The sequence below is a fragment of the Fimicolochytrium jonesii genome (genome assembly GCF_025526975.1).
Source record: "Fimicolochytrium jonesii strain JEL569 chromosome Unknown EV422scaffold_39, whole genome shotgun sequence".
NCBI classification, from domain to species: Eukaryota; Fungi; Chytridiomycota; class Chytridiomycetes; order Spizellomycetales; family Powellomycetaceae; genus Fimicolochytrium; species Fimicolochytrium jonesii.
This window is the reverse complement of record NW_026515706.1, coordinates 74,141-96,755: the sequence shown is the minus strand read 5'-3', so window position 1 is coordinate 96,755 and position 22,615 is coordinate 74,141. Positions and strand designations below refer to the sequence as shown.

At 56.0% G+C, this 22,615-nt stretch overlaps 5 protein-coding genes and 1 non-coding gene across 6 annotated transcripts; 3 read left to right on the top strand and 3 right to left on the bottom strand.

Moving 5' to 3' along the window:
- Positions 1-2,607: 2,607 nt before the first annotated feature.
- Positions 2,608-3,804, bottom strand: EV422DRAFT_298776 (uncharacterized protein). The gene is made up of 2 exons (XM_053066071.1): positions 3,749-3,804; positions 2,608-3,673 (listed from the first exon to the last, which is right to left on the bottom strand). The coding sequence occupies exon 2, from the start codon at positions 3,533-3,535 to the stop codon at positions 2,921-2,923; it is 615 nt and encodes a 204-aa protein (XP_052921183.1). The 5' UTR covers positions 3,536-3,673; positions 3,749-3,804; the 3' UTR covers positions 2,608-2,920.
- Positions 3,805-4,434: 630 nt separating this feature from the next.
- On the bottom strand, positions 4,435-9,679 carry EV422DRAFT_546542 (uncharacterized protein). Its single transcript, XM_053071546.1, has 5 exons — positions 7,331-9,679; positions 6,830-7,239; positions 6,602-6,741; positions 6,053-6,532; positions 4,435-5,977 (listed from the first exon to the last, which is right to left on the bottom strand). The coding sequence occupies exons 1-5, from the start codon at positions 9,494-9,496 to the stop codon at positions 4,683-4,685; spliced, it is 4,491 nt and encodes a 1,496-aa protein (XP_052921182.1). The 5' UTR covers positions 9,497-9,679; the 3' UTR covers positions 4,435-4,682.
- A 343-nt stretch (positions 9,680-10,022) lies between these two features.
- Positions 10,023-10,093, bottom strand: EV422DRAFT_t153. Its single transcript has one exon. It is a non-coding gene; the product is annotated as a tRNA-Gly (tRNA).
- A 729-nt stretch (positions 10,094-10,822) lies between these two features.
- EV422DRAFT_581581 (uncharacterized protein) lies at positions 10,823-12,932 on the top strand (the record flags this gene model as incomplete). The annotated part of the gene is made up of 3 exons (XM_053073378.1): positions 10,823-11,254; positions 11,444-12,720; positions 12,780-12,932. The coding sequence occupies exons 1-3, from the start codon at positions 10,972-10,974 to the stop codon at positions 12,930-12,932; spliced, it is 1,713 nt and encodes a 570-aa protein (XP_052921181.1). The 5' UTR covers positions 10,823-10,971.
- A 2,251-nt stretch (positions 12,933-15,183) lies between these two features.
- EV422DRAFT_571954 (uncharacterized protein) lies at positions 15,184-18,143 on the top strand (the record flags this gene model as incomplete). Its single annotated transcript, XM_053073051.1, has 3 exons — positions 15,184-15,787; positions 15,856-17,057; positions 17,133-18,143. The coding sequence occupies 3 exons, from the start codon at positions 15,184-15,186 to the stop codon at positions 18,141-18,143; spliced, it is 2,817 nt and encodes a 938-aa protein (XP_052921180.1).
- A 1,605-nt stretch (positions 18,144-19,748) lies between these two features.
- On the top strand, positions 19,749-22,018 carry EV422DRAFT_509944 (cyclin-like protein; the record flags this gene model as incomplete). Its single annotated transcript, XM_053068886.1, has 6 exons — positions 19,749-19,941; positions 20,047-20,405; positions 20,483-20,802; positions 20,871-21,193; positions 21,264-21,416; positions 21,543-22,018. 6 exons carry the CDS (start codon positions 19,749-19,751, stop codon positions 22,016-22,018), a joined length of 1,824 nt encoding a protein of 607 aa, XP_052921179.1.
- Between the last annotated feature and the right edge of the window lie 597 nt (positions 22,019-22,615).

The window sequence follows — 22,615 nt, the reverse complement described above, 5'->3', positions numbered from 1 at the left end:
CATTTGATCATTCTTTTCCGAGCTTGGCATTTGCAATGAGCTCTGTTTCGCCTAAACGTTCACAATATGTTTTATTTCAAGATTACATGCCGGCCGATAAATGTTTTTCAGACCGCTGGGTTGTTGCATCACCCCTGGTTCACATTTACCTCTTCTCCAGTTGCCTTGTGGCGTAAGACGTTCCGCCATTCGCCATCAAGACATACATACACTTCCACAAAATCGCCCCTCTCAGATATGTTCATAGATTTATCGACGGGCTTCTTCACTGAATTGCCGCCATCTTGCCTGCCATCTGTATGGCTGTTTACGATATGCTCGTCGGTTTGTACTGGCACTTGACTTGTGAGTTTGGCGGCATCGGGCATTGTGTCGTCTGTACGTGCCGAAGATGAAGTCGATGCGGAGACCGGAGGTCCAGATCCCTTCGCGCTGTTGGTGCTTGCTGTCGACGAAGTCGGCGCCGGAACGGGAAATACTTTACCGACGTGCACATCATTCAGAGTGCTCTCGACCTTGGACGGCGATCCCGTGTTCGCTTGCTGCGATGTCGATGTGCCGCCATGATCCTTCCCAGAGCCCGCCCTACCGTGCGCCTTTCCACCGCTTTGTGCTTTCGAAGCGATTGCAGTCTGCGACTCGTATTGCATAGTTCTGAAATTGAATACGCGGATGGCTTTGGCGCCCATGTTGGAACTCGGTTCCACGGCCGTCATTGCGGTTTGGTGATGATCGTGCGTCGATTCGACGGCTGGCGCAGGTTGTGTGTCGCGGATGGTGCGCTTATCCGCGGCTGCAAACACACCGTCTGCAATCTCACCTTCTTCCATCTCCTTGTTGTATTCCTTGTCCCTTGAAAGAGTATCATCGCTGGATGTCGTCAATTTCCCAATGATTTCCTCGCTACCGTCAGAAGCAGGGGCTGTGAATGCGGCGAGCAAAGCTGAGTCTCTTGACCCGTTGTCCTCTGTAGCAGCAGGTTGAATGGAGGCGGGAGGATACGCGGTGATAGCGGAAACTTGTGCCGCCTCGGCAACTTCGTTCCCAGATGTCTTTGCCTCATTACATCCAGCTGTTGCAACCTGCGATTCGTCCGCAACTGTAAGTTGACCCTTTTCCACTGACGCTGTCGAGCCTTCTTCCTTGTTTCGGGAATTATTCGCCGCGGTGTGATCCGTCGAACCCGAAATCGTGACAAATTCCGCGCTCCAAAAGCGGTACACTTGATAAAGCGGCTGTGGTTTCGGAGCCGGTGGTCTCACGGCCACTGGTTTCGGATCAGTCTGATGCGTAGCTAGATTTCGTTGGTTCATGTTTGGATTATCCTGCGCTATTTTGTCATTGGCTGCTTTTTCTTTTCCATTGGTAATCGCTGCATCAGGTTCATTGCGTTTTGAGGTTATATGATCTTGTCCTTGAGTCGAAGCGGAATAGTTTGCTACCTTCGCCGTTGGGATTGCAGTCGGAGCTGACTCTTGAGGCAGAGCAAAGCGGTGAATCTGAGGAGCAGGCTCCACATGACGCTTTTCCTGGAACTTCTTCAATGTTGCGTTGTGGCTATCTTGAATTGAAGTGCTTGTTCCGGCTGGTGGTAGCGCAGCCGGGACCGAATCGCTCGGCAGAGCAAAGCGATGAGTCTCGATGGTGGGCTCCACATTCCGAGGTTCTTCCGATTTCTTCAATCCTGGGTGACTGTCTTGCAATGAAGTGCTTGAGTTTACAGCCGGAACCGACTCGCTAGGCAGCACAAAGCGATAAACTTTAGGAGTGGGCTGCACATTCCGGGGTTCCTGTGCTTTCTTCAATCCTGCATCTTGAGGTGAAGTGCTCGCTCCACCGGCCGATAAGGTTGCAGCCGAAGCCCGCCCATCGGCTATGACGTAGCGTTGAATCTGGGAAAGAGAAGCTTGCTCCTTCGATTTAGCGGCTGAAGATGATGCTTGAGGTATATCGACGCGGTAGGTTTTGGGAGTTCGCTTCTTCGCGATAGCGGCTGGAAGCGATGCGTGTGGCACATCGAAGCGGTGGACCTTAGGTTTAGTGGCTGGAACAAATTCTCGAGGTAGAACGAAGCTGTGGATCTCGGGCGTGCGCTTCACATTTTGGTCTTGCGACGTCGCTGATCCTCCATCTTGAGACTCATGCGGGGCTGCCTGTTTTACGGGCGCGGGAGCAGACGCGATGTCGCTGGGCTTGTCTGCCGGTGCGGCATCAGAGCCGTCTGGGCGATCATGGTTCGCCGTGCCGCGCGGGGGATGCGGCGGCGTTGGATGCTCCTCCGTACGCATGTTCATCTTCAGCGGCAAATCATCTTTAGATGCGACCACGGCGTCGAGTTGCGCTTGCCCGTCGGTGGCTTGAGCTTTTCCGGCAATAACTTGATCTTGCCCATCAGAGGAAGCCGGAACCAAGGGTGCGTCTTGCTGGACCGCCTCGTCACGTTCGCCAGCATCCCGATGACTTTCGAAAACCTGAGGTTCGACAAGATCCCCGTGCGCATGATCGTCGCGGTCCTGATCTTCATCCGCATTACCATTCCCGGCCGGATCATCCTCCTCCTCAAGGGCATGCTTACTCCCCGAGGCGCCCAAACCCCGTGACTCCACCGATACCTCAACTCCAGCGCCGTCCGATGTATCGCTCGATGGTTCAGGAGAAGGCGGACGTTCCACCGGCGTCTCTATATCCTCACCCACATCCCCCACAATCCACGCCGAGGTCCCCGCATCGCACCTCAATTTCTTTCTCGGGACAATTGAAGGCAACGAGGCCTTGCGCTGTCGGATGATGGAGGAGTGATGACGGCGAATACGAGCGTTGTGGCGTTGCAGCTGCGGGATGATTGAAGTGCGGGTGTGCGAGGGCCGCGGGAAGAGGTGGGTGAGGAGGGTGGGCTTTTTGTCTGTGTGGGGAAGAAAAGTCAGGGGGGGATATGAGATCGTCGGACTTCAGTATTCATGGAAGTGATGGAGACGACCAAGGCCAGGACATGAAATGAGACGGACACATCACCTTGAACCTCCACCAAATCGCCTTCAACCCCTTCAACCCCAGCCAAAACCGACTTCTCCCTCTTCCTCTTCCGCACAAACTTCCCATAACCCCCATCATCAGCATCCTCGTCGACGTCCCTTGCCCGCTTCACAAACTTCCCCCTACCACCATCATCGTCCTCCTCGTCCCCTTTACTTCCCAAATGCACAGCCACCCTCTTCCTCGGCGGTCCCGACTCGCTCTCATTTCCTTCCTCCGCTTCTTGGGTCTCCTCATCTCTTTCGATTTGTCTGTCTTCCATGGTTTCACTGGCTGCCGCGACATCAGTTGCTTGTGAGGCACGCGAGGCTACGCGCTTCTCAGGCGTGGCGAGAGGTCCAGCCACCCTCGTGTCCGAAATCCTGCGTTTTCGTTTAACCGTCCCGGCGTCCTCTTTCCTACCCACGGTCGATCGAGGGTTCGACACCGCTGGCATTGGAGCGGACGGCGGCTGTAAGGTCTTTTTGGTCGTACCGGCCGGCGGGTCGTCTTTGCACGGCATGCCTTGCGTGGCTATGCTGTGCGTGTCGTGTTTTGGGTTTGGTGAATGGGCTGTTGATGAGTGGTTTGCAGCTGGGGGATGGGGTCTAGGGATGTTGATTGGCTTGTGTGGTCGGATATCGACCGGTTTGACTCTGGGCTGTTATTGTGCGAAACACGAAACAGGGACATTCAGAAACTTTTTGCGGTGCCATTCCCGAGGAAACACACCTACCGTTGACCACAGCACCACAGCACCTACCCCCACTCCCTTACACTTCCTTCAACGTGTCTGTGCGTGCGTCCGTGTAGGCCCGCACAGCAGAAACAAAAATTACCCGCAGCGCACGTCGTATCAGGAAGTGGTTTCAGCGCTCTGCTAGCGTAGCGTAGCGAACGAGAGAGAGGGTGCTGTAACCAACAGTGAAGAATATGTGTGCTGCAACTAGTGCAAAAGGGGACTTGAAACCACAGCACCCCAATGCATGCGGGGTATCATGAGCGTGAAAAAACGCATCGCCAAATGCCTCTCCACATTTCCCGTCAAACCACCAGTGGTCCCCTACATATACACCCGTGCCGATCCACTCCCCATTCGATTCACATTCAATAGCTTCCCCACGTCGCGGTCGTTTTTCGGAGAGGGCTGTCATACACATGTTAGAGCGACCCTGTGTCCTTTCCCCCCCTTTTCTGGCTCCGCTCGCGCGTCATGCTGTCATTGTTTGGGATGCGCCCCTGTTGAAATCCTGTCGTTTTGCGTGACGTAGGAGAAGCTTTCCGAGAGCCGAGATCAATCGGGGATCGCAACACTATGCAGACCATCCCGCCCGTTCCCCGTCAAGAGCATTCCGCTCGCTATGCTCTCGACACTCATCCAGCTTCTCAGTAGGAGTCACTTCGCAGGCGAAGTGGAACAGATATTGGTAATGAAATGCATTGAAACGAAACCAGAAAAACATATACAAGGGAAGCGCTATCCAACGAGCTCGAAAGCGGAATCAAATCAAGAAGAAACAATGCAAGAAAAACATATGCGATGGCTACAGCGGGGGTTGACGACCAGCTTCACAGAACCCCCAGCTATCAAACGCTACCAACTACCGTGAAAAGAATACGCACGAAGAGAAGACTTCAACCCGAATTTCCATCACATCAAACGCCGCTCCTTAAAACTCCCCTTGGCCCCCCACCAAACTCTTCTTACTCCCCCTCTTCCACAGCTTCGTGCTCTTCACGCCTTCAAGCACCGTATCCTTACTCCACTCCAACGTCCGGCTCAACTTGCTCCCGGCAAGCCTGCTATCATCCGCCGGCGATCCGCCCAGATCCGCTCCATTCGCATCCTTCGCCTTCTTCTTGTCTTTCTTTGAGGACGGGGAAGGTGGCGCGGATGTGAGGGCCTCGGTGGTGAACAGCTGCGGGTTGGTCGTGTCGGGGTGGAGGGTGTGTGAACGTTGCGACGATGCCGAGGAGGGTGAGGATTGGGCCAAGACGTGCTGTTCGATCTCCTCGCCCTCTCGCGGGGTCGGTGTCCATGTTTTGCCCGGGCGGAACACGGCTGTGAATGTGAGTTCGGGTTTCGCTGAGGTGGTCGACGTGCTGGCGCGGGAGGAGTGGGGCCCGGTGGTCGGTGCGCCGAGTTTCTCGTTCGACTCGACGGGGAAGGATTCGGCTTCATCCACCCCGTCGTCGCTCTCCACATCCGAAAAGTCCGACGCGACAGAGGCCGTGTCGGAGAACTCGGCATCGGAGTAGTCGGAGTACGCGTCATCGGAGTCGGATGCGTCAGAGTCCGTTTGGGTTTGAGCAAGGCTCGGGTTGCTTTCCGATACACGGATAGACGGTGTCGGTGTGGCGGGGGACGAACCAAGAGACTCCGTCTCATCCAACGCCTCCCTCTTTTCCTCATCGACCTTGGCAATCTCCCCATCCTCCAGATGCGGGGCGGACTGCTTATTCTCCACCTCCCTCTTCTTGAGGCTCAAATGACGTTTCCGTTCCCTCTTCTCGCGCTTCTCTTTTAGCAGCACGTCCTTGTCGGTGGTCTCGAGGTGGTCCTCGCCCTCCGAATCCTTCCCCGCGTCTTTGCGGTCCTTGCGTTTACCCTTCCACCGTTTGAGCAGCAACGTGACTTTGCGCGGTTGGTCGTCAACCATATCCTGCGCAAACATCTTGCCGACGGCCAAGACACGGGAGCGGAGGGACAACGGGCCCGATTTGGCGACGACTTCGAAGCGGAGGGCGGTTTGGTAGCGAGAGGTGAGGTGCAGGGTTAACGGGTCCGAGGGGGTGGCGGGGGTTTTGTCGAGGGTGAGTTTGGCGTCGGGGCCGGTGGGTGACGCCGGGGTGGTGCACCAGGTGGGGGTGAAGGAGGCGGGTTGGGCGGTTTTGGTGGAGAGGCTGGTGGGCTCCGTCAAAGGAGAGCGGATGCGGATGCGAACGTGGGGCGGTTTGGATTCGCCTGCCGAAATACATACCAACCCGAAGTCAGCGTTTGCAAAAATCATCTTCCCGTCAATAAACGGAGACACGTTACCTTTAACCATGGTCTCCAACCCCCTCAACTGCACATCATTAACCACAAGATCCCCCACAGGGAACCCCCTCATATTCTCCGGCTCCTCCAATTTCACGCTCCTAAACGCCACACTGCACCTCACCCTCCCAAACGCAATCCCGCCCTGCAACTCATGCCAATTACTAACCATCATCTCCTCCGTCTTCCCAAACACCTCCCCAAGCTTCAGCACCACCACTCCCAACACCGGGTCATGCTCATGCTGCCGTGCATCTTTGACCACGAGACGGAGGACGGTGCGCGACCAGTCGCGGATGAAGAACTCGGTGGTGGCGGCCCAGACGGGGGACGGGTTGTTGTGCTTGACGCGGGTTTTGAAGCAGGGGAGGTCGTTGCAGTACACGTGGATGTAGGGGGAGGGGTAGAGCCCGTCCTTGTCTTTCGGGCGGAGGATGAGGTCGAGGGCTTGGTGGAGTTGGAGGGAGAGGATGCCGGATTCTATGGTGGGGGGTGGAGGAAATGAGGAGGTGGTTCTTCGGGGGTGGTGTTGGTTATTGAGGGACTTACTATAGCGCTGTGCAGCCTCGTGGTTATCCTTCAAGTCCACTTTGGGGTAGAACCCGAGCTGGAAGTTCAGTTTCCCGTTGCGAGCGAGCGTTTCCGCGCCGCCATCCTTCGCTTCATTCTTCTTCAAAAGACTCTTCCATCTGGCGGGAAAACAAAAAAAAGAAGGATACGCTTCAGCATTTCCACCAACATTCCCCATCCAAAACGTATCCCGCAGGGCATACATACCCATCGAAAATAACCCCCTCCGAATCCACAATCTCCTCCACCCTAACCTCAAACATCCCCAGCACCTCATTCCTCGTCAACGCATCGAAATCCCACACCTTGACACTCAACCCCACCCCATTCTTCACATCATCCTCGGTCACAATCGCATAATGCGTCTCATTCCACAGCGGGTTGCGGTCTCTTGGTAGGATTCGGGTTCGGGCGAGGAAGTTGGTGGAGTTGCCAAAGGAGATGGTCGCGTACGGGTCCGAGGAGCCGGACCAGTCGGCGGCGCGCAGGTTGCGGGCTTGTCGGAAGACGATTTTGATGATGCCGAGGGCCCGGGTGTCGCCGAGGGCCGCGTCGCCGAGGAGGATGCGGTCGAGCTCGAGGGACATTAACTTGGGGGTCACTAGCATGTCTTCGATCTGGTGTTCCAAACAAAAAAAAAAGAAAGGGTGTTGATCAGAGCGTGTTCCGGCATACCGGAAATGCAAAGACAAAAGAACGATGACATACCGTCTTGTCAATGGTCCCCATAATAAACTGACTCAGGACCGGCAAATTCATGATATTTCCCATCTTCAACGGCTTCACCGCGAAATTGATACTCGGCTTATTCAAGAGCGTAAACTTCAACGTCTTCACAAACGGGGCCTTGCTCGACATCTTCAACCAGATCCTGATCTTTGCCTCAAACCCAGCCGCCTCCGCCATGATGGGCACCGCCACGCTGCCGAGTTTCGGGTGCCCCACGTGGATGTTGATCAGAATGTGCATGTTCAGGCGGGTCTGGGACGCGATCTCTTGCGGAGAGGGTTGGAAGGCCACCGTGAGGTCCATGAGGACGGCGTCTTCGCCCGAGGCTTTGGGGTAGACCTGCATGGAGGTGATCCGGGGCGCGCGGGGTCCGAGTTCAAAGTCCGCGATATGGATCCTGGTAATGAACGTCGGGGCCTGTGCGACAAACTGGTCTTCAAGGGTATCGATCGCCGCCGTGAACAGCGCCGGGTCGATGATCGGCCACAACTGTGCGATGAAGAAGTTGAGCCATTCCGCAGACTCGACGTTCTCGCCGAGTCTGAGCACGGCTTCGTTACGGCGGAGCTCGAAATCGACTGCTTTTTGCATGGTCGAGCGGATCCGCAGGGTGTAGAGGGCGTACCCGACGCCGAGGAAGAGGGCCCAGAGCCAGGACCAATTCCAGTTGCCGATGCACCAGCCGACGATGCCGAAGACGGTGACGAAGCCGACGTTGACGAAGGGGTCGCTCGTCATCAGGAACTGCGCCAGTTTCGGCAGGACGTGTTTCTCCAGCTCGGCTTGGCTACGCTCGCAGCTGCGAAAGGTGCCGGAAAGATAATGTTCATCACGTTTAGGGTTCTCGGGTGTGCCGGGGATATCGGTGATGGGCGACTCCAAGCCTTGGAATTTCTCTTTGAGGGCGGCGGAGCGGGCAAATGCCCAGGGTGTGCCTGAGGCGACGGTTTTGAGCTCCTTTTCAGATTCGTGGACGCCTGGGGCGGTTCGGACGCCTTCGAGGTCGGAGGTAGGGGTTTCGTTGATGTCAGTTTTGTCGTTGGTGGTGTCTTGGGATTTTGCGATTGAGGAGCGAGGGATCTCGCCTGGTTGAGCGGTTCGGGTGGCTGCCCCTCCAGAAGATGTGTTCTGCGACAACGGCCCGGGTGAAGCGGCAGTCGTGCCGGACGCGTGAGCGGTGGACGACGGAGCATCAGCAGAAGAAGGCAGGGACTTTTCCTCGGATCCCTCTTTCTTGTGCGGCAAAGCAGAAGCAGCAGTCGCCTTGATAGCGGTGACTGCAATCGCGGCATCATCACGAATCGTATTGAGCAACGACTTGTTCTCTCCTTCCTTCTGCGGCTTCTCTTCCTCCAACCCCTCCTTCTTGCGCGGCAAGGCAGAAGCGGCCGTCGCCTTGATAGCGCTAACCGCAATCGCCGCATCATCACGTATGGTGGTAAGCAAAGACTTGGACTCTCCATCCTTGTTCTGTGCAGCGGCATCTGTGTTGGATCCAGTCTTTGCCGTCTGAGGGAGGTGGGTCGTCGAGTGTGAGGATGCCTCCAAAGATCCCAAGATCGCCTCCCTAGCCAGCCTTCTCGCCCTTTCCTCCGAGCCTTCATCCCTCCTGACATCTGACTCGCCCAGAGCAGTGTGATGATCCACGTCATGCACAACCACTCCCGTGCCGCTCCCACTCCCAGTCCCATCACTCCTCCCGACATCCGGCTCCAACCCCTCCATACTGGGAATCTCGCCCATCAAGCTCCCACTGCGACTCGAGCTGTAATCATCCAGGATGATGGGTACAACAGGGTCGCTGATGGCCTCGCCGGTGGTTGGGTCGAATTCGGCGTCGGCGATGTGGCCCTCGGCTTGTGCGAGGACCGGGATGGGGATCATGGGGGATGTTGGAGAGTCGGAGGCGAGGAGACGGGCGGTGGGACCGTTGGCGGGGATGTGGTGTTGCGGGATTGGGGTGTGTTGGAGGTTTGCAGCGACGACGCCGAGGGGGATGTTGTCAGCGGTGTCGGTGGAGAGGGTGTGGGTGGGTTTTGGGGGGAAGTGGGTGGTCGCCGGGCGGGAGGTGGTTTCCTTGTCCGTTTCGATTTCCCTGTTGGCGAGGGCGGAGGAGGTGCGAGGGGGTGGTTGCACGTCGGCCATGGCTTTTATGGGACGACGGGATGCGATAGATCTAGATCTTAGAGATACGTATCACGGAAGAGAGTTGCGCACGAAAGTACAATACAGTAAAAAGCGTGCTGGGAGCGAGGGCCACTTGCGAAGAGTTGGGTTCGTTGGGCGGCCGAGTCTTGGCTTTATTTGAATCGTTGGACAGGGAGAGGTTTGAGCATTTATTATGGCATCATCGCTCGCACGCACGAGGGTGAGTGAGTTTGTGTGTGTGGGGAAGGAAGGGACCCTGCCTGCCTGCCTGCCAGGGGAGTCAATCATTTGGGGCCTGATGCCGTCATGTCGTTTCTCTCCCTTCTCCTTACTTCTTACTTACAAGTTACTACTGAGTGAGTGAGTGACTGACTGCGCGCGCGGGAGTGGAGAGACCAAACGTGGCTGAGTGCACTCTGATGTCATCATCATCATCCACAACTTCCCGCCCTCTAAACCACGCACATCAAAAAGGAGACCCTCCGATTTAAACAGGAGACCCTCCGATTAAAAGAGGGCAAAATGCAATGGCCGAGAATCGAACTCGGGTCTACCGCGTGGCAGGCGGTAATTATGCCACTAAACCACCATTGCTTCGATGATGTGAGTGTCCACATGGTCCCTTATATTATCATGCTATGCCATTGCCAATCCGCCCCACCTATCGATGTCTTTTCCTTCTACCGGCGGACGATGGATAGGTACCTGATGCCCAGCTTTCACGCTTTCCCCGCAACACAGGGTTCGATCTGCTGTACCAGTGTACCATGCATGTGCAAATTTGCCTTGAGGGCATCGGCTTTTCTGCATATGGGAAAGGGGCTTGCGTATTCTGCTTGCATATGGAGTATGGACGACAATGTGACGCTGCACCATTTGTGACTTTCTAGACACGATGCGAACATCCTCAGATGTCTTACGCTGTTGGCGACGAAAGACAGCGTTGTACACTCATGGCGGCGTTGTGGGCAGCGCTGTATATGTAGGGGGTGATGAATTGTGGATTATGCGCGTTAGTGGGGGAGGGAAAGCGGAGGAGGACCCTTGCGCGGATTTCGTGTCCCTTCGTGTCTTTCGTGTCTTTCGTGTTAGTTCTTGGGAATGGGAAGACGGCTGCCTATAATCATCATCCGTGTTAAGGAATGATGATCAGGGTGATTAGAGTGCGTTGATGAGGGCGATCTCCCGGTTGATAAAGACGCCAACCCTCGTTCTCTCCCTCCCTCCCTCCATTCGCTCCCCCTTTTCACCGCCTTCCTCCCCGCCTGCCTCCCGCTCGCAACCCTCCTCAGTGCTCACAGTCGCGTGCGGAGACAGAGGTCTCCCTTTTCTACGTGCGACTTTCTTGCTACAAACAACAACAACACTCGCTCAACCACCCCCCAACCCACCCAACCGCCGGACTGCAAACCGCATACACAACCACCCACCCTCGCTCCTCCTCCCCCCCTCCCACCCCTCCCACTGGAGCCATGTCCGTCGGAACAACCCCCCTCCCCTCAGGCCGCTCCCTCCGCTTCGGAAAGCTCATCCACAAACGCCTCCAAGGCAAATCCCGTCGCTCAGTCGTCATTGCCACCCCAAAGACAACCGAAGATATCACCTTCGTCTACGAGATGTTACGCGGCATTTGGAGCAAGGAGTTGGCCTTGAAGACCCTTAACGGGACTGGAGGTGCGAGGAGGGAGGAGGTGGGGAACCCTGCGAATGAGGATATGGCGTTGTTGGGCCATATTGCCGCTGCTGCTGTTGCTGGTGAGTATAATATGGGGGGGTGCGTGGAGTCCGAGTGCGGTGTGCGACGGTTCCGAGCGAAGCGAGGAGAGTGCGAGCGGTAGCGAGTCCTAACTGGGTCGCCGGCCCAGCATTTTGAATTACCCACCAGCCCAAACCTCCTTGGCGCGATGTACTGACGTCCGTTCACTTCGTTCACTCTCCCGATAGACACCCCTGTAATGATTCTCGGCACTCTGTCCCCGTCCTTCATCCACTTCTCATCGGTACAAAACATCCTGGACGAGCGCGAAGTAGGCACAGCGTGCAACATAAAAGTCGTCACACCAGGCCGGGACTACCTGTTCGCGGCAGACGTCTCTACCGACTACGTCGAATGGATCTACACCCTGCGAGACGCTTTCGCATCTACCCCTCGCCACAGCTTCCCCATCCCAAAGGACGTGGATGAGGATGATCTTCTGGACGATGATGAGCCCACCACAGCGAGGCGTGGGTTTACTTTCAGCCGCCCGAGCTTCACACGCAAACGATCCCAGACCGCCCCAGTGACACCCGCGCCCTCAGCCGACGAACTCGAGGACAATGAGGACAGACAGCCCGAACACAACGCAAAGGACTCCGAGCTTGACCACGACGACGACGACGACAACACCCCTCTCGGCACCATGGGCACCGAATTCGTCGACGCGCCCGAATTCCCCCCCGCGCCGTCGGAGGACACAATCGTCCCAACATCCTCCTCCGACCCCCTTATCGTCGAATCCCCCGCGTCCTCCCAGCAGCAGCAGCAGCAGCAGAAACTGCCCCCAACAGCACCCGCGTCACCCATCCGCACCGGAAGCCTCGCCTCAGTCTCCGGGGACACCCTCGCCCGCCGTCGCGATGCAGTCCGCCGGGAAGCCGTCCGATTTTCTGACCGCCCGGACTCGGTCATCGCCGAAGACGATATGCTCGCCTTGGCCGCCAACATCCCCATCCCGCCGGAAAAGGACACCCTCGAGTTGACCTCTCCCACCCTCGACACCCAACCGAAACAAGCAGATGTGCTCAGAACCGAACGCCCCCCGCGCCCCTCAACAACGACCGACCGCCCCGCCACCATCCGCCGCAAAATCTCCACCATCTTCGGGTCCGCAAACCCTTACGACGCTGACGTCTCTTCCCCGGGCACACCCTCAACAACACCCAACTCGCTCTCGCGTAAATTTTCAGCCTTCTTTGGCAACTCCCACGCGCCGGAAGTATCCAATGTCGAGAATTACACCGATGATGCGGGGACGACGACGTACCCTCAGAAATCAGCGACGTTGGAGAGGGGGAGGAACAACACCAAACGATCCCTCGGCCGGAAGATCTCGACGTTCTTTGATAAGAAAACGGAGACGATCGATACCTCCGACGCGCCGTTGGATTCCGTCACGCCTACCTCTGTCACCAGCCCCACCTCCTCCCCGGGCGTCAAATCACCCCGCTCACGGTCCCTCGTGCGTCTGTTCACCAAAAAGTCCGACATCCCCTCTGAGATCGAAGGAGAAGATGATAGACGCGGCCGAACACCCTCCCGCCCCCGGTCCCGCTCTCGCACACGCACATCACGGTCCAGGAGCTCGAGTTTGACGAGGCTGTTTACGTTGGTGCCGTCGGTGAGGATGCCGGCGACGGCGAGTTTGGGGAGTATGTTCCGGAGGGTTGTTGAGGAGGGTGAGGGGGCGGAGCGTAGTGGGAGTGACAAGGAAGACAGGGGTAGGGCCAGGGAGGGCAGAGCCGGGGTGAGGTTTGGCGACGAGGAGAGGGGCAGGCGGTGAGCCCCGCTTTGCTTCTATCGTCTTTCTCTTTCACATAACTGCAACATCACGGAGATCCCTTGACAACCCCCGCCCCAAACATCGATCCCCCCCCGCCAAAGGTCCCCTTCACTATCGACGCCGTTATCGAGCCCCCACCCATCCTATTCTCATCCCGCACCCCCGCCACCACCACTTCGGAAACCCCGATTCTCGTCATCGGCGTAACCCCACATCATCTCCCTCACGTCTTCTCTTCTTCATCCCCACGTTTCATTCAACACATCGTTCTTAGACTCCCACCCCCCTAGACGCCCCTTCCCTACATTTTTTTTTTAGACACCCCCTTTCACTTTTCACGTTTTCACACATGCGTTCCATCCCATCTCTTAGTCTCACCTTTGTAGTCTCAGTTTTTACATGGCGTTTCGGTTTCGTTTGTCCTTCTTTTTTTTTTATTTTTCTTTCTTTTATAGATAACGTTTAATTAGAATTCTTTTTCGGGTTGGGAGATGATGGAGGGTGCTGAGTGAGCGATGGGCGGGGTATTATCATTATTCCCCACGTAAATGGACGCGCAGGGGAACAGGGACGGCTGATGAGGGTTTGCAATGGGGAACGGGGACGGAAACGAGAACCCGACAGCAAGCTGTCAAAACCGTGTTCGCCAAGGTGACGGTGAATTGCCGCCTGCCGGGTAAGGTTTGACGGCCGACCGCTGAAACGGCCATGTCGGTACGGCACGTGCGCGCGTTGTTCACCTTGGGCATGTGCAAAAGCACACACCTGCGACGGGCCACGTCTCGTCTCGTCCCAGCGGGCAGTTGAACCGTTCACGCGAGATGTGGAATGAGAGACAATAGAATTGAAGCCCGACACGGTGGGCTGATTGAGATGGGCAGCGAGGCCGCGGGTGACGAGTCCGCGGACTTACAACGTGGCGGGTGCTGGGATGTGGTATGGGACGTGGTACCCCCGGTATCCGCCGGGAGGGTGGCGGTTGGTGCCTTGTTTCTGCTGCCTGCCCGCGTTTTGGGCAGATCACACGCTTTGGAACTTAGGGTGTGGGATATCATTTTGGGACTAGAGTGCTCATTGCTCATATGGGAGATGACTACTATGACACACGGCTATCCCCCCCCTCATGTCCTCCCACCAGCGCAAGCCCTTTTCTGCCTTTTGTGGTCTTCGGAGGTCGCCACTCACTGGGATGGGAGAGACCGCACATCGTATCATTCCCCCACAAGCAGTCAGTCAGTCCCTTTCGCCTTCCTCGCCACAGGTGGCTGCCAAACCTCGTTGCTCCTGGCCCTCACTGGTACCATCGCATCAGCCTCGAGGGGGTATTCTGCGTACTGTACATATACTTGGCAGCCGTAGGGTAGGGGAGGGTATTTAGCAAAACGCGAGCCTCACAACCCCGCACCGCAGATGGGAAGGGCTTTTTCCTGTCACGCAAAACATCCACTCAAAAGCAAACGGCCCGGCTTGCCAAGTGTCTATTCGCTCCATCATCCCGCACTTTGTGAGTTTGCCCGTCGATCCCCCCCACCGACACCCGTAGATACGAGGGCTTTCATAGCGTAGTTTAGCTCGGAGACCAAGTAGCCTTGTGTACGCGGTTCTGCGCTTGGACGTATCCGAAGAAGCGAGGCAACAACCTGTCGTGGCTGCCCCCCCTTTTTATAGCCGTGACTTATCCTTTCCCCCCCGGGACAGCCAACAAAAGAGATACTAATAAGATACTCCGACACCGGCCTTGTGGCACAGTTCTGCAAGGTGAGTAGGGCACTTGGGTTGGAGAAGTGCGCGTGCGCAAGCAGTTAGCAGACGCGCAGGCAAAAGCAGGCAACACATAAGGGTGAGCACCCCGCCGGAGGGAGGGGAAGCTACCAAGGGGTTGGAGAGAGGCTGCTCCAAACTACTCACAGCAAATGTCCATCGGAGACACCACCGCTCGAGGGTCGACGTCTGCCTGCGAGTGTGAATTGTGAAGCGTGCAAAACCGACCCCTGGCTAATTTCACCGTTTCACTTTTTCCATTGCGAAAATAGAACGCAAAAAGTAACACCCCGTCGACCTGAACAACCTCCGTCTCGTTTCGGTCCCCACGCCCAAAAGCAACGAGACCCCCCCTTTCACGCTTTCGCACACAGTTGGGGCATGGTACCTTCTGCTGACCAACCCGACGAAATCGCGACCCTCTTGAGAGAAGCGGTCCTAAAAGTCACCGGAAACGCAACAGCCACGACAACAGACCGGGCCCCCTCTGAGAGCAGCAGCGGCAGCAAAACCTTTGAAATAAGCCAAGCTGCCGAAGGAACCTCCTACAGCTCTAGCGGCGCCGCCCGCACACCAACAGAGATGCCCTACTCGGTATCCGCCGCCCTAGGCGATCTAGCGCAACAGGACATGGCCTTCCCCGGCGCTACCGACGAGCAGCTCCGGACGATAGCCCAAGTGTTGGAGATTGAGAGGAAGCGGCAGGAAGAGATACGAAAGACGAAAGAGCTCGAGTTGGAGATTTTGCTCTTGTCGGATCAGATGAAAGGGAAAGGCGTGCCGGCGATGAAGCCGCCATTGAAGCATACGATCCCATCGCATTCGAGTGGGTCGGCTGGGCAGTCCCATGATGGGAGGCCTATGGGGGTCTCGAATCTGTCCCGGAGAGCAGTATCTGGCATGCACAGTGGCTCTATTCAGGACCTTCCAGCGGCGCTGCCGGGGACAAATCATGGTCTGCCATACACATCCCACCTCCCTTTAGGTCCGTAGCCCTACGCTGTCGTCGACGGGGGAATGTCATTTTTACTGACTCTTCAAACAATTCAACAGATGCACATACTCTATACCCTCCGGTCTCGTACACTGTGACTCCACCAGTACACCCCTTTGACGGGCCAACCGACCGAACATGCAACCAAAATCCGAGTCTTTACGATTCGCGCGGCTGGGCCGGCGTATCTCCCCAATTCCCACAACGCATACCTCTTCTCTCCAACATCCACACTCCCGACCGTCACGACGTACCAGAGCACCATCTAGACACTCAACAACAACAACATCATAATTACCTGCCAACGCCACACGGCGGCCGAAATGAGTTTACAGCTATGGGCGGATACAACGATTTCTTGAACTCGAGCGACTCGACGTTGCCACATGGGTGGATGAGGTCGACGAGTGGGCCGGTGCCGCCGAAACCGTATGCGCCGAGCCCACTGTGGAGCGATCCTTCGCATGGAAGCTTTCCGTCTGCTGGGCTGTCTTCATATGCGCACCACAATCAACACCACCCCGACCCCTCTTCGATTAACCCATCACATTCCTACCATCATTCAATATATGCCTCCGGCCCATCGGAACCCGTCGGTCCCTTTCACCATGACCAATCCAACCCCGCAGAATCGTCCCGCTTTTCAAACACCCTACAAGTGAGGTCGCACCGCCAACAACCCTCACTGCCCATCAAATCCTCATCCCATCGTTCATCAGCGGGTGGAGAGTACGCTCACCCTTCCCCAGCGCCGACTCATGTCGGCGGTGGTGGCAGCACCGCGTCTGCCTCCAGCAGCAGCACGAGCAGCCGCAAAAAACTCGAAGAGCAAACCGTCTGCTGCACACGCTGCCGTCTACCGGTAGCCACCTTTCTCCTCCATCCCTACGGCAAAAACGTCGAGCCAATGGATTATGATGTTGAACTCATCTGCGCGGCGTGCTCGGACGGTGAAACACCCGGCAGCAGCAGCAGCAGCAGCAGGCCATCCCGACAGCCCGTGTCGCCCGAAACAGAACCCGTGTCGTCGCCCAACCTCAGCAGGAAACGCGTACACGATGATCTGAACATTGAGTGCGAGGTGTGCAAGAAGAAACTGGCGACCGGCGGGTTCAAGTTTGTCGGCGTGGATGATATGCAGATTGTGGGTGCCGGAGGAAAGCTCAGGGGCGCGGATGGCGCGGTTAGTCTGGAAGCGATGAATTTCAGGGTGGAGCCGATCTGTGTGAGTTGTAAGGCGAGGTATCGGTTGTGTACTGAGGTGAGTTTTAATTTCGAGCGGACAGCTAATAAATGCGGATATTGGATGCTCAACTGTCATCTTCTCGAATTGTAGTGTGGAGGAGGCGGCAAATTCCGCACAGGCAAATACCGCCCCGTCGAGCTCTTCGCCCCTAACCGTCGCACCTGTCTCCTCTCCCACATGCGCATGGGCGCCTCCCCTCTGCACTATAAAATCCTCACCCCTGCCGAAATCAGCGAAAAGATCCTCGCCGAATCCGGTGACGTGCACATGGACGGTTTCTACTCCGTCTACGCCCTCCCCGAAGTGATCGAAAGCCCCGGCCTGCTCGACTGCTTCGAGCGCGTCGCGGAATGGGCACATGTCGGATGGCGTGGCGCACAGCGTCTCGTTACCACCGATGACGAACATCGTGGACTTCGCAAATATCTCGCGTGTGTGTATATCGATTACCCGCAGAGCAAGCTGAAAGGAACGGCTCTGAGGCGTTTCCAGATGTCGCAGAATGATGGATCGCCGATGGGCACGTTCTGTGAAGAGCCGACGAACCCGTCGGGCAACCTGAACTACTTGTTCCCGCAAGGCGCCGGTGGCGGAAGCAGCAGCAGCGAGGGTGTCGCACACCACCACCACCACCACCCAACCCCAGATTTCTCCCCCCCCGCCCCGCCCATCACAACAACTCCAACACCATCCCAGCCCTGGGACCCCACCGCGACCACCCCGATCCAAGTCGCTTACTTCACCGCCGAGTGGGACATGCATTCCGGCACCCTCCTCTTCGCCAACGGCTATGTCCGCAACATGACCGTCTCCACCCTCCCCGTCATCCGCGGCATGTGCGAGCGGCTCCTGCAAGCCGCCATGGCCGACGCTGCGAAGCTCGGGATGCCTGAGATTGAACATCTTTGGATCATGACACGCCGGCAGCACAAACGGTTGCAGAGTTTCTGTCAACGGTTGGGATTCAGGCCGCTGGATGACTATGTGAGGTATCACCCGGAGGTCGATCGGAAGATGTTTGAGAGGGAGGTGCATGTGCCGAGAGAGCTGTATGGCGAGCTGGTGTGTAATGTGAAGGAGTACCTGGGGAGGCATCTTTGATGGGTGGGGAACAATCACCCCATCCCCCATCGCCGCCTTTGCGGCCACACTCGATAAGTTTGACCCGCTTTCTGTACGGACCCATCCCCACGCAACCCCCCGCATGGCCAGCGGAACCCACCTTTTACTCCACTGTACCTCTTCCACTTCATTGCCCCCTCACCGGGAGACCTTTTTGTATCATCCACCCAACGAAAATGATATAGTTACCCACCCCCCCTCACAACATCACACATCGACATGTTTCTCGTTTACACTACTATGTACATTTGACGGTGATGACGGCGATATGCACATTTTTGTACAACAACCATCCTATGGAAACCCCCCCTGTTCGCTCCCTATCATCTGGTGGGATGATCCGGAACAGCCCGAGTCTTTCGGCTCCGTAAGCAGGGAGGATATCCTACTCTGTGTGTGCTGTTTGGACCTGAAGGGGAGTAGACGGTTGGTTTTTGCGCCGGCTGTAGTATGGACGTGAGCGGCGAAGATGTTCGGTCCATTTGCCGGGAGCCCAAAGAGTTGCGCATTGCGAAAGGTGTTAGCAAGAGTGAGAATTCGCTTCCGGGAGGCCGCCGGGCTGTTGAATGGGTCCGCTCACATTGACAGGATCCGACACCGCGCGCGGACAGATTCGAATCGGAAAATCCAGTCCGAGTCTGTCCTATATGTACGCATCACCCCCTTAGCTTTCGACAACCGTCAGTCCTATGGAGAGGTCCTACAGGGACCGCCGACATTACGCCAACGGAACCATCTTGAAGGTCCAATCCTGGTCTCTTCAAGAGGCTTGGAGATGCTCCGGAAGCGGGAAGGTCCCTAAAAGAGCTTGGCCCAACTCATTGCGTGTAAGCCAACGCACAGCCGGTACTAAAACTGCGAGCTCAAGCCGGACGCTGATTCCCATGAGTACACGTTCCCACCAAGAATCTGGTGAGTAAGACTCAAAGTGGAGGAAATTTCTCAGGGGATGGTGACTGTTCTGCAACAGGAGGAGGATTCGGTTGGCGACTGGCAGACCCTGTGTGAGGGGCGACCATTATTTATTTGGGATTGCTCCGGCCGGCGTTCTTCATGGCAGCACACAGGACTGGAAAGTCCACACGCACAAGGATCTTCTTTCCCCGCTGATTTATGCCAAACCCGCTCCCGTAACGAAGGACTGTTCCTTATGACACCACCTATGATCCGTCAAGATCAGAGATGCCTCTCTGACATGGAGCTGTACATGTACATGTATAATATATATGCATGTCCAAGCGGTGTCTGATGCGTAGAACAGCGTAAATAGTGCAGGGGAAAGGGGTCGGCCCCCATCTGAATTTCAAAGTTCGACAGCGCGTATGCGAGAAGAAGGGCCACCGACGACTGGTTTGGGGCTCAGTCTCCAACGGCGGTAACCCTAACTGCCTTCCCACGTTAACCCTTGAGTTTTGGCCTGAGTTTTGGCAACCGCCCCGACTACTGTGGAGATACCACACTTCGTCGGCTGTCCACACGGATACAGCAGTCGCAACGCTCAGCGCAAACAACGTCAGCAAACGTAAAGCCTCTGGAATAGCTTTAACACGAACTCACTCTCACTCACCTGGGGTTCATTCAGTCATGCCGCCCTCCCGTTTCTGCACGACCTGCGCTCAAAATGTGCAGGTCGAGCACGACGACGCTATGGGCCACGTCGTCTGCATGGGCTGCGGTGGAGTCCTGGAGGAGAACGCCATTGTCGCGGAAGTCGGGTTTATGGAGAATGCGAAAGGAGCTGCCATTGCCGAGGGTTTCTCTATGGGGCATGATAAAGGTGCGTATGGACGACGGTCAACGGGGTACTAGCGAAAGCGCTCAATTTTCTTTGTGTGGTGGGCAAATGCGAGCGTTGGACGGCCCGCTTTTATTTCTGTGATAGGCCATAGTACTCACAGCGTCCCGCTCTTTTTCCTCCTGCTCCTCACGAAAACAGCCCGTCTTGTACGCAAGACACAAGGAGGAGGTGGCCGGGCGGGACGGTCGCTGCTGTCGGGACAGGATTCCCGAGACACAACCATTCAGAATGGATACCGGAGGATACAGGAAATTGCACAGCAGCCACAAATCAAGCTGCGGAGTCGTCACACTGAGCAAGCAGAGCGGACGTTTAATCTGGCCGTCAACATGAATTTCACAAAAGGAAGGAAGCTGAACCATGTTGCCGCTGCGTGTCTGTATATCGCCTGTCGGTACGATAAGACTGCGCATATGCTTATCGACTTTTCGGATGCTCTTTCTGTGAGTGAACAACCACTGATAAGCTCTGCTGTGACGCATATGCGCTTATCACTCGTCACATCCTGACCATCTTGTAGGTCAATGTATATCAGCTCGGGGCCACATTTCTCAAACTAGCAAATCTTCTCCGACTGTCAGATCTGCCCATTGTTGACCCAGCGCTATACATATCTCGATTCGCGGCTCGTTTGGAGTTTGGCGATGACGTGCAAAAGATCATCAAGGACGCCAATCGAATCGTTCAGTGCATGAACCGTGACTGGCTGCAGTATGGCCGGCGACCAGCGGGAATATGTGCTGCAGCGCTGTGGATCGCTGCGCGGATGAATGGGTACAATAGGACCCACCGGGAGGTTGTGACGGTCGTCAAGATCTGTGAGGCGACCTTGAGGAAAAGGTAATTGGGCTCCTCTAGCCGCTGAGACTGGATGGGCTTCTATTCTAATGCCTATCCAAACATCATAGATTGACCGAATTTTCCCAAACGCCTTCCGCAAACATGCAAGTCCAGGACTTCGAAGTTCAGGACATCGAAAACAGCTGGTTGGGAGAAGCTTGTGACCCGCCATCGTTCACGGCAGGCAAGCGGAAGAAGGCGCCTGGGAGCGACGGCGAGGATAATATAATGGAAGAGGAGGAGTCGCCCGAAGGATTGTCGAGTAAGAAAGCATCAGGGCTGGACCTCGATGATAATGATGAGGATGAGGAGGGCACACAGGAGCTGCTGAGTGAACTCAAAGATATTCTGGGGAGGGAAGACACGCAAGTCGTGGCCAAGAGCAACAATGGTGTGTGCACAGGTTCATACGCGAGTTTGCGGCGTGCTGTGGACTTATCTTTGATGAATTTTGACACTAGTCAAGGGATTACTGGAAGACGAGAATGAGAAACTGTCGGACCTCGACGACGATCCTGAGATCCAAAACATTGTAAGCGTCAGCACTTGGGAAGCGGAGTTGAAAGAAGCGCTATGGACGGAAGAGAACAAAGACTGGATTTTGAAACAGAAATGTAGGTCATTGATTACAGCTGCGTGCTATTCAAAGCAGTTTGGGCATGGTCCACTGGACGACCATGGCACTTTGCCTCCAAAGCCTCACTTTCTCACAAATTCTTTTCTCCAACACCACCTCACAGTAAAAGCCATGGATGAAGCAAAAGGCCTAACCTCAGTCCCCCGCAAACGCCGCAAAACCGGCAGCACCCGTCAAACCCTCCCGCACGCCTCCAATCCCGCCGAAGCCACCAAAAATTTTCTCGACACCAAACCCCGCACTTCCAAAAAGATCAATTACGACCTCCTGGACAACCTGTTCGAGGTTGATGAAGACGATATCCTCCGCAAACAGGAACTTGTAGCCAAGGGCGAGCTGAGACATGTTGAGGGGAGTGTCACAGGGTTTGGGAGGGGAGCTGTTGTTGATGAAGATGAGGATGAAAGGGATGTAAAGGGCGGGGTAGGGAAGGGGGATGATGCGGACGCGGAGGGAGAGGAGGAGGAGCCCGAGGTTGTGGAGGAGGATTTCGATGCGAATGCTTTGGCGGAGGAGGAGGATGTGGATTTCGAGGCGTTTGACCATGATCATGAGCATGATGAGTATGACGACGAGTAGGGATCCGGAAGGGCGGCCACAATGGCAAAAACTTGCTATCCCCGACGTTGTTGGCTTCCGCTTCTATTGCCGACCGACTCCATGCCGCGTGTGTCAGCCGCGCAACTGCACCGATACCCCCACCTGCACGCCCAAGGTCCTCGTTTCCCACACAGATGCATCACACAAGTGCATTCACACCAGGCTACCGTCAACGATCCGCGTCTGGAGCCCTCCGCGCGGGCTCCTCGCTTCACCCCCTTTTTTGGAACCCCCGCCCAACATACCATACTTTAGTTGGAGTCTCTCCGATTGCATTGCACTGATGCGAATCTTGAATTCAAATGCTGCCGACGGATGTCTAGTCTTGGATCAGCGTAAGCCGACCAAGACTCCCGTGATTGATTTTTTCTGGTTCATGTACATATTTACAGAAGACGTCACGGTCTTGATCGGGGCAAATAAAGATACGAAAGAGAAATGGGTGGAGCTGAGGGGCGGAACTTCATTGATGCAAGCGCAGTCGGGTCCAACCTCACTCCTTCCTCTTCGGTTTTCGTTCCCTGGTCTTTCCCTATCCATCGCAAACAACCAAAAGGCGTACGCACAGGAGCCCCC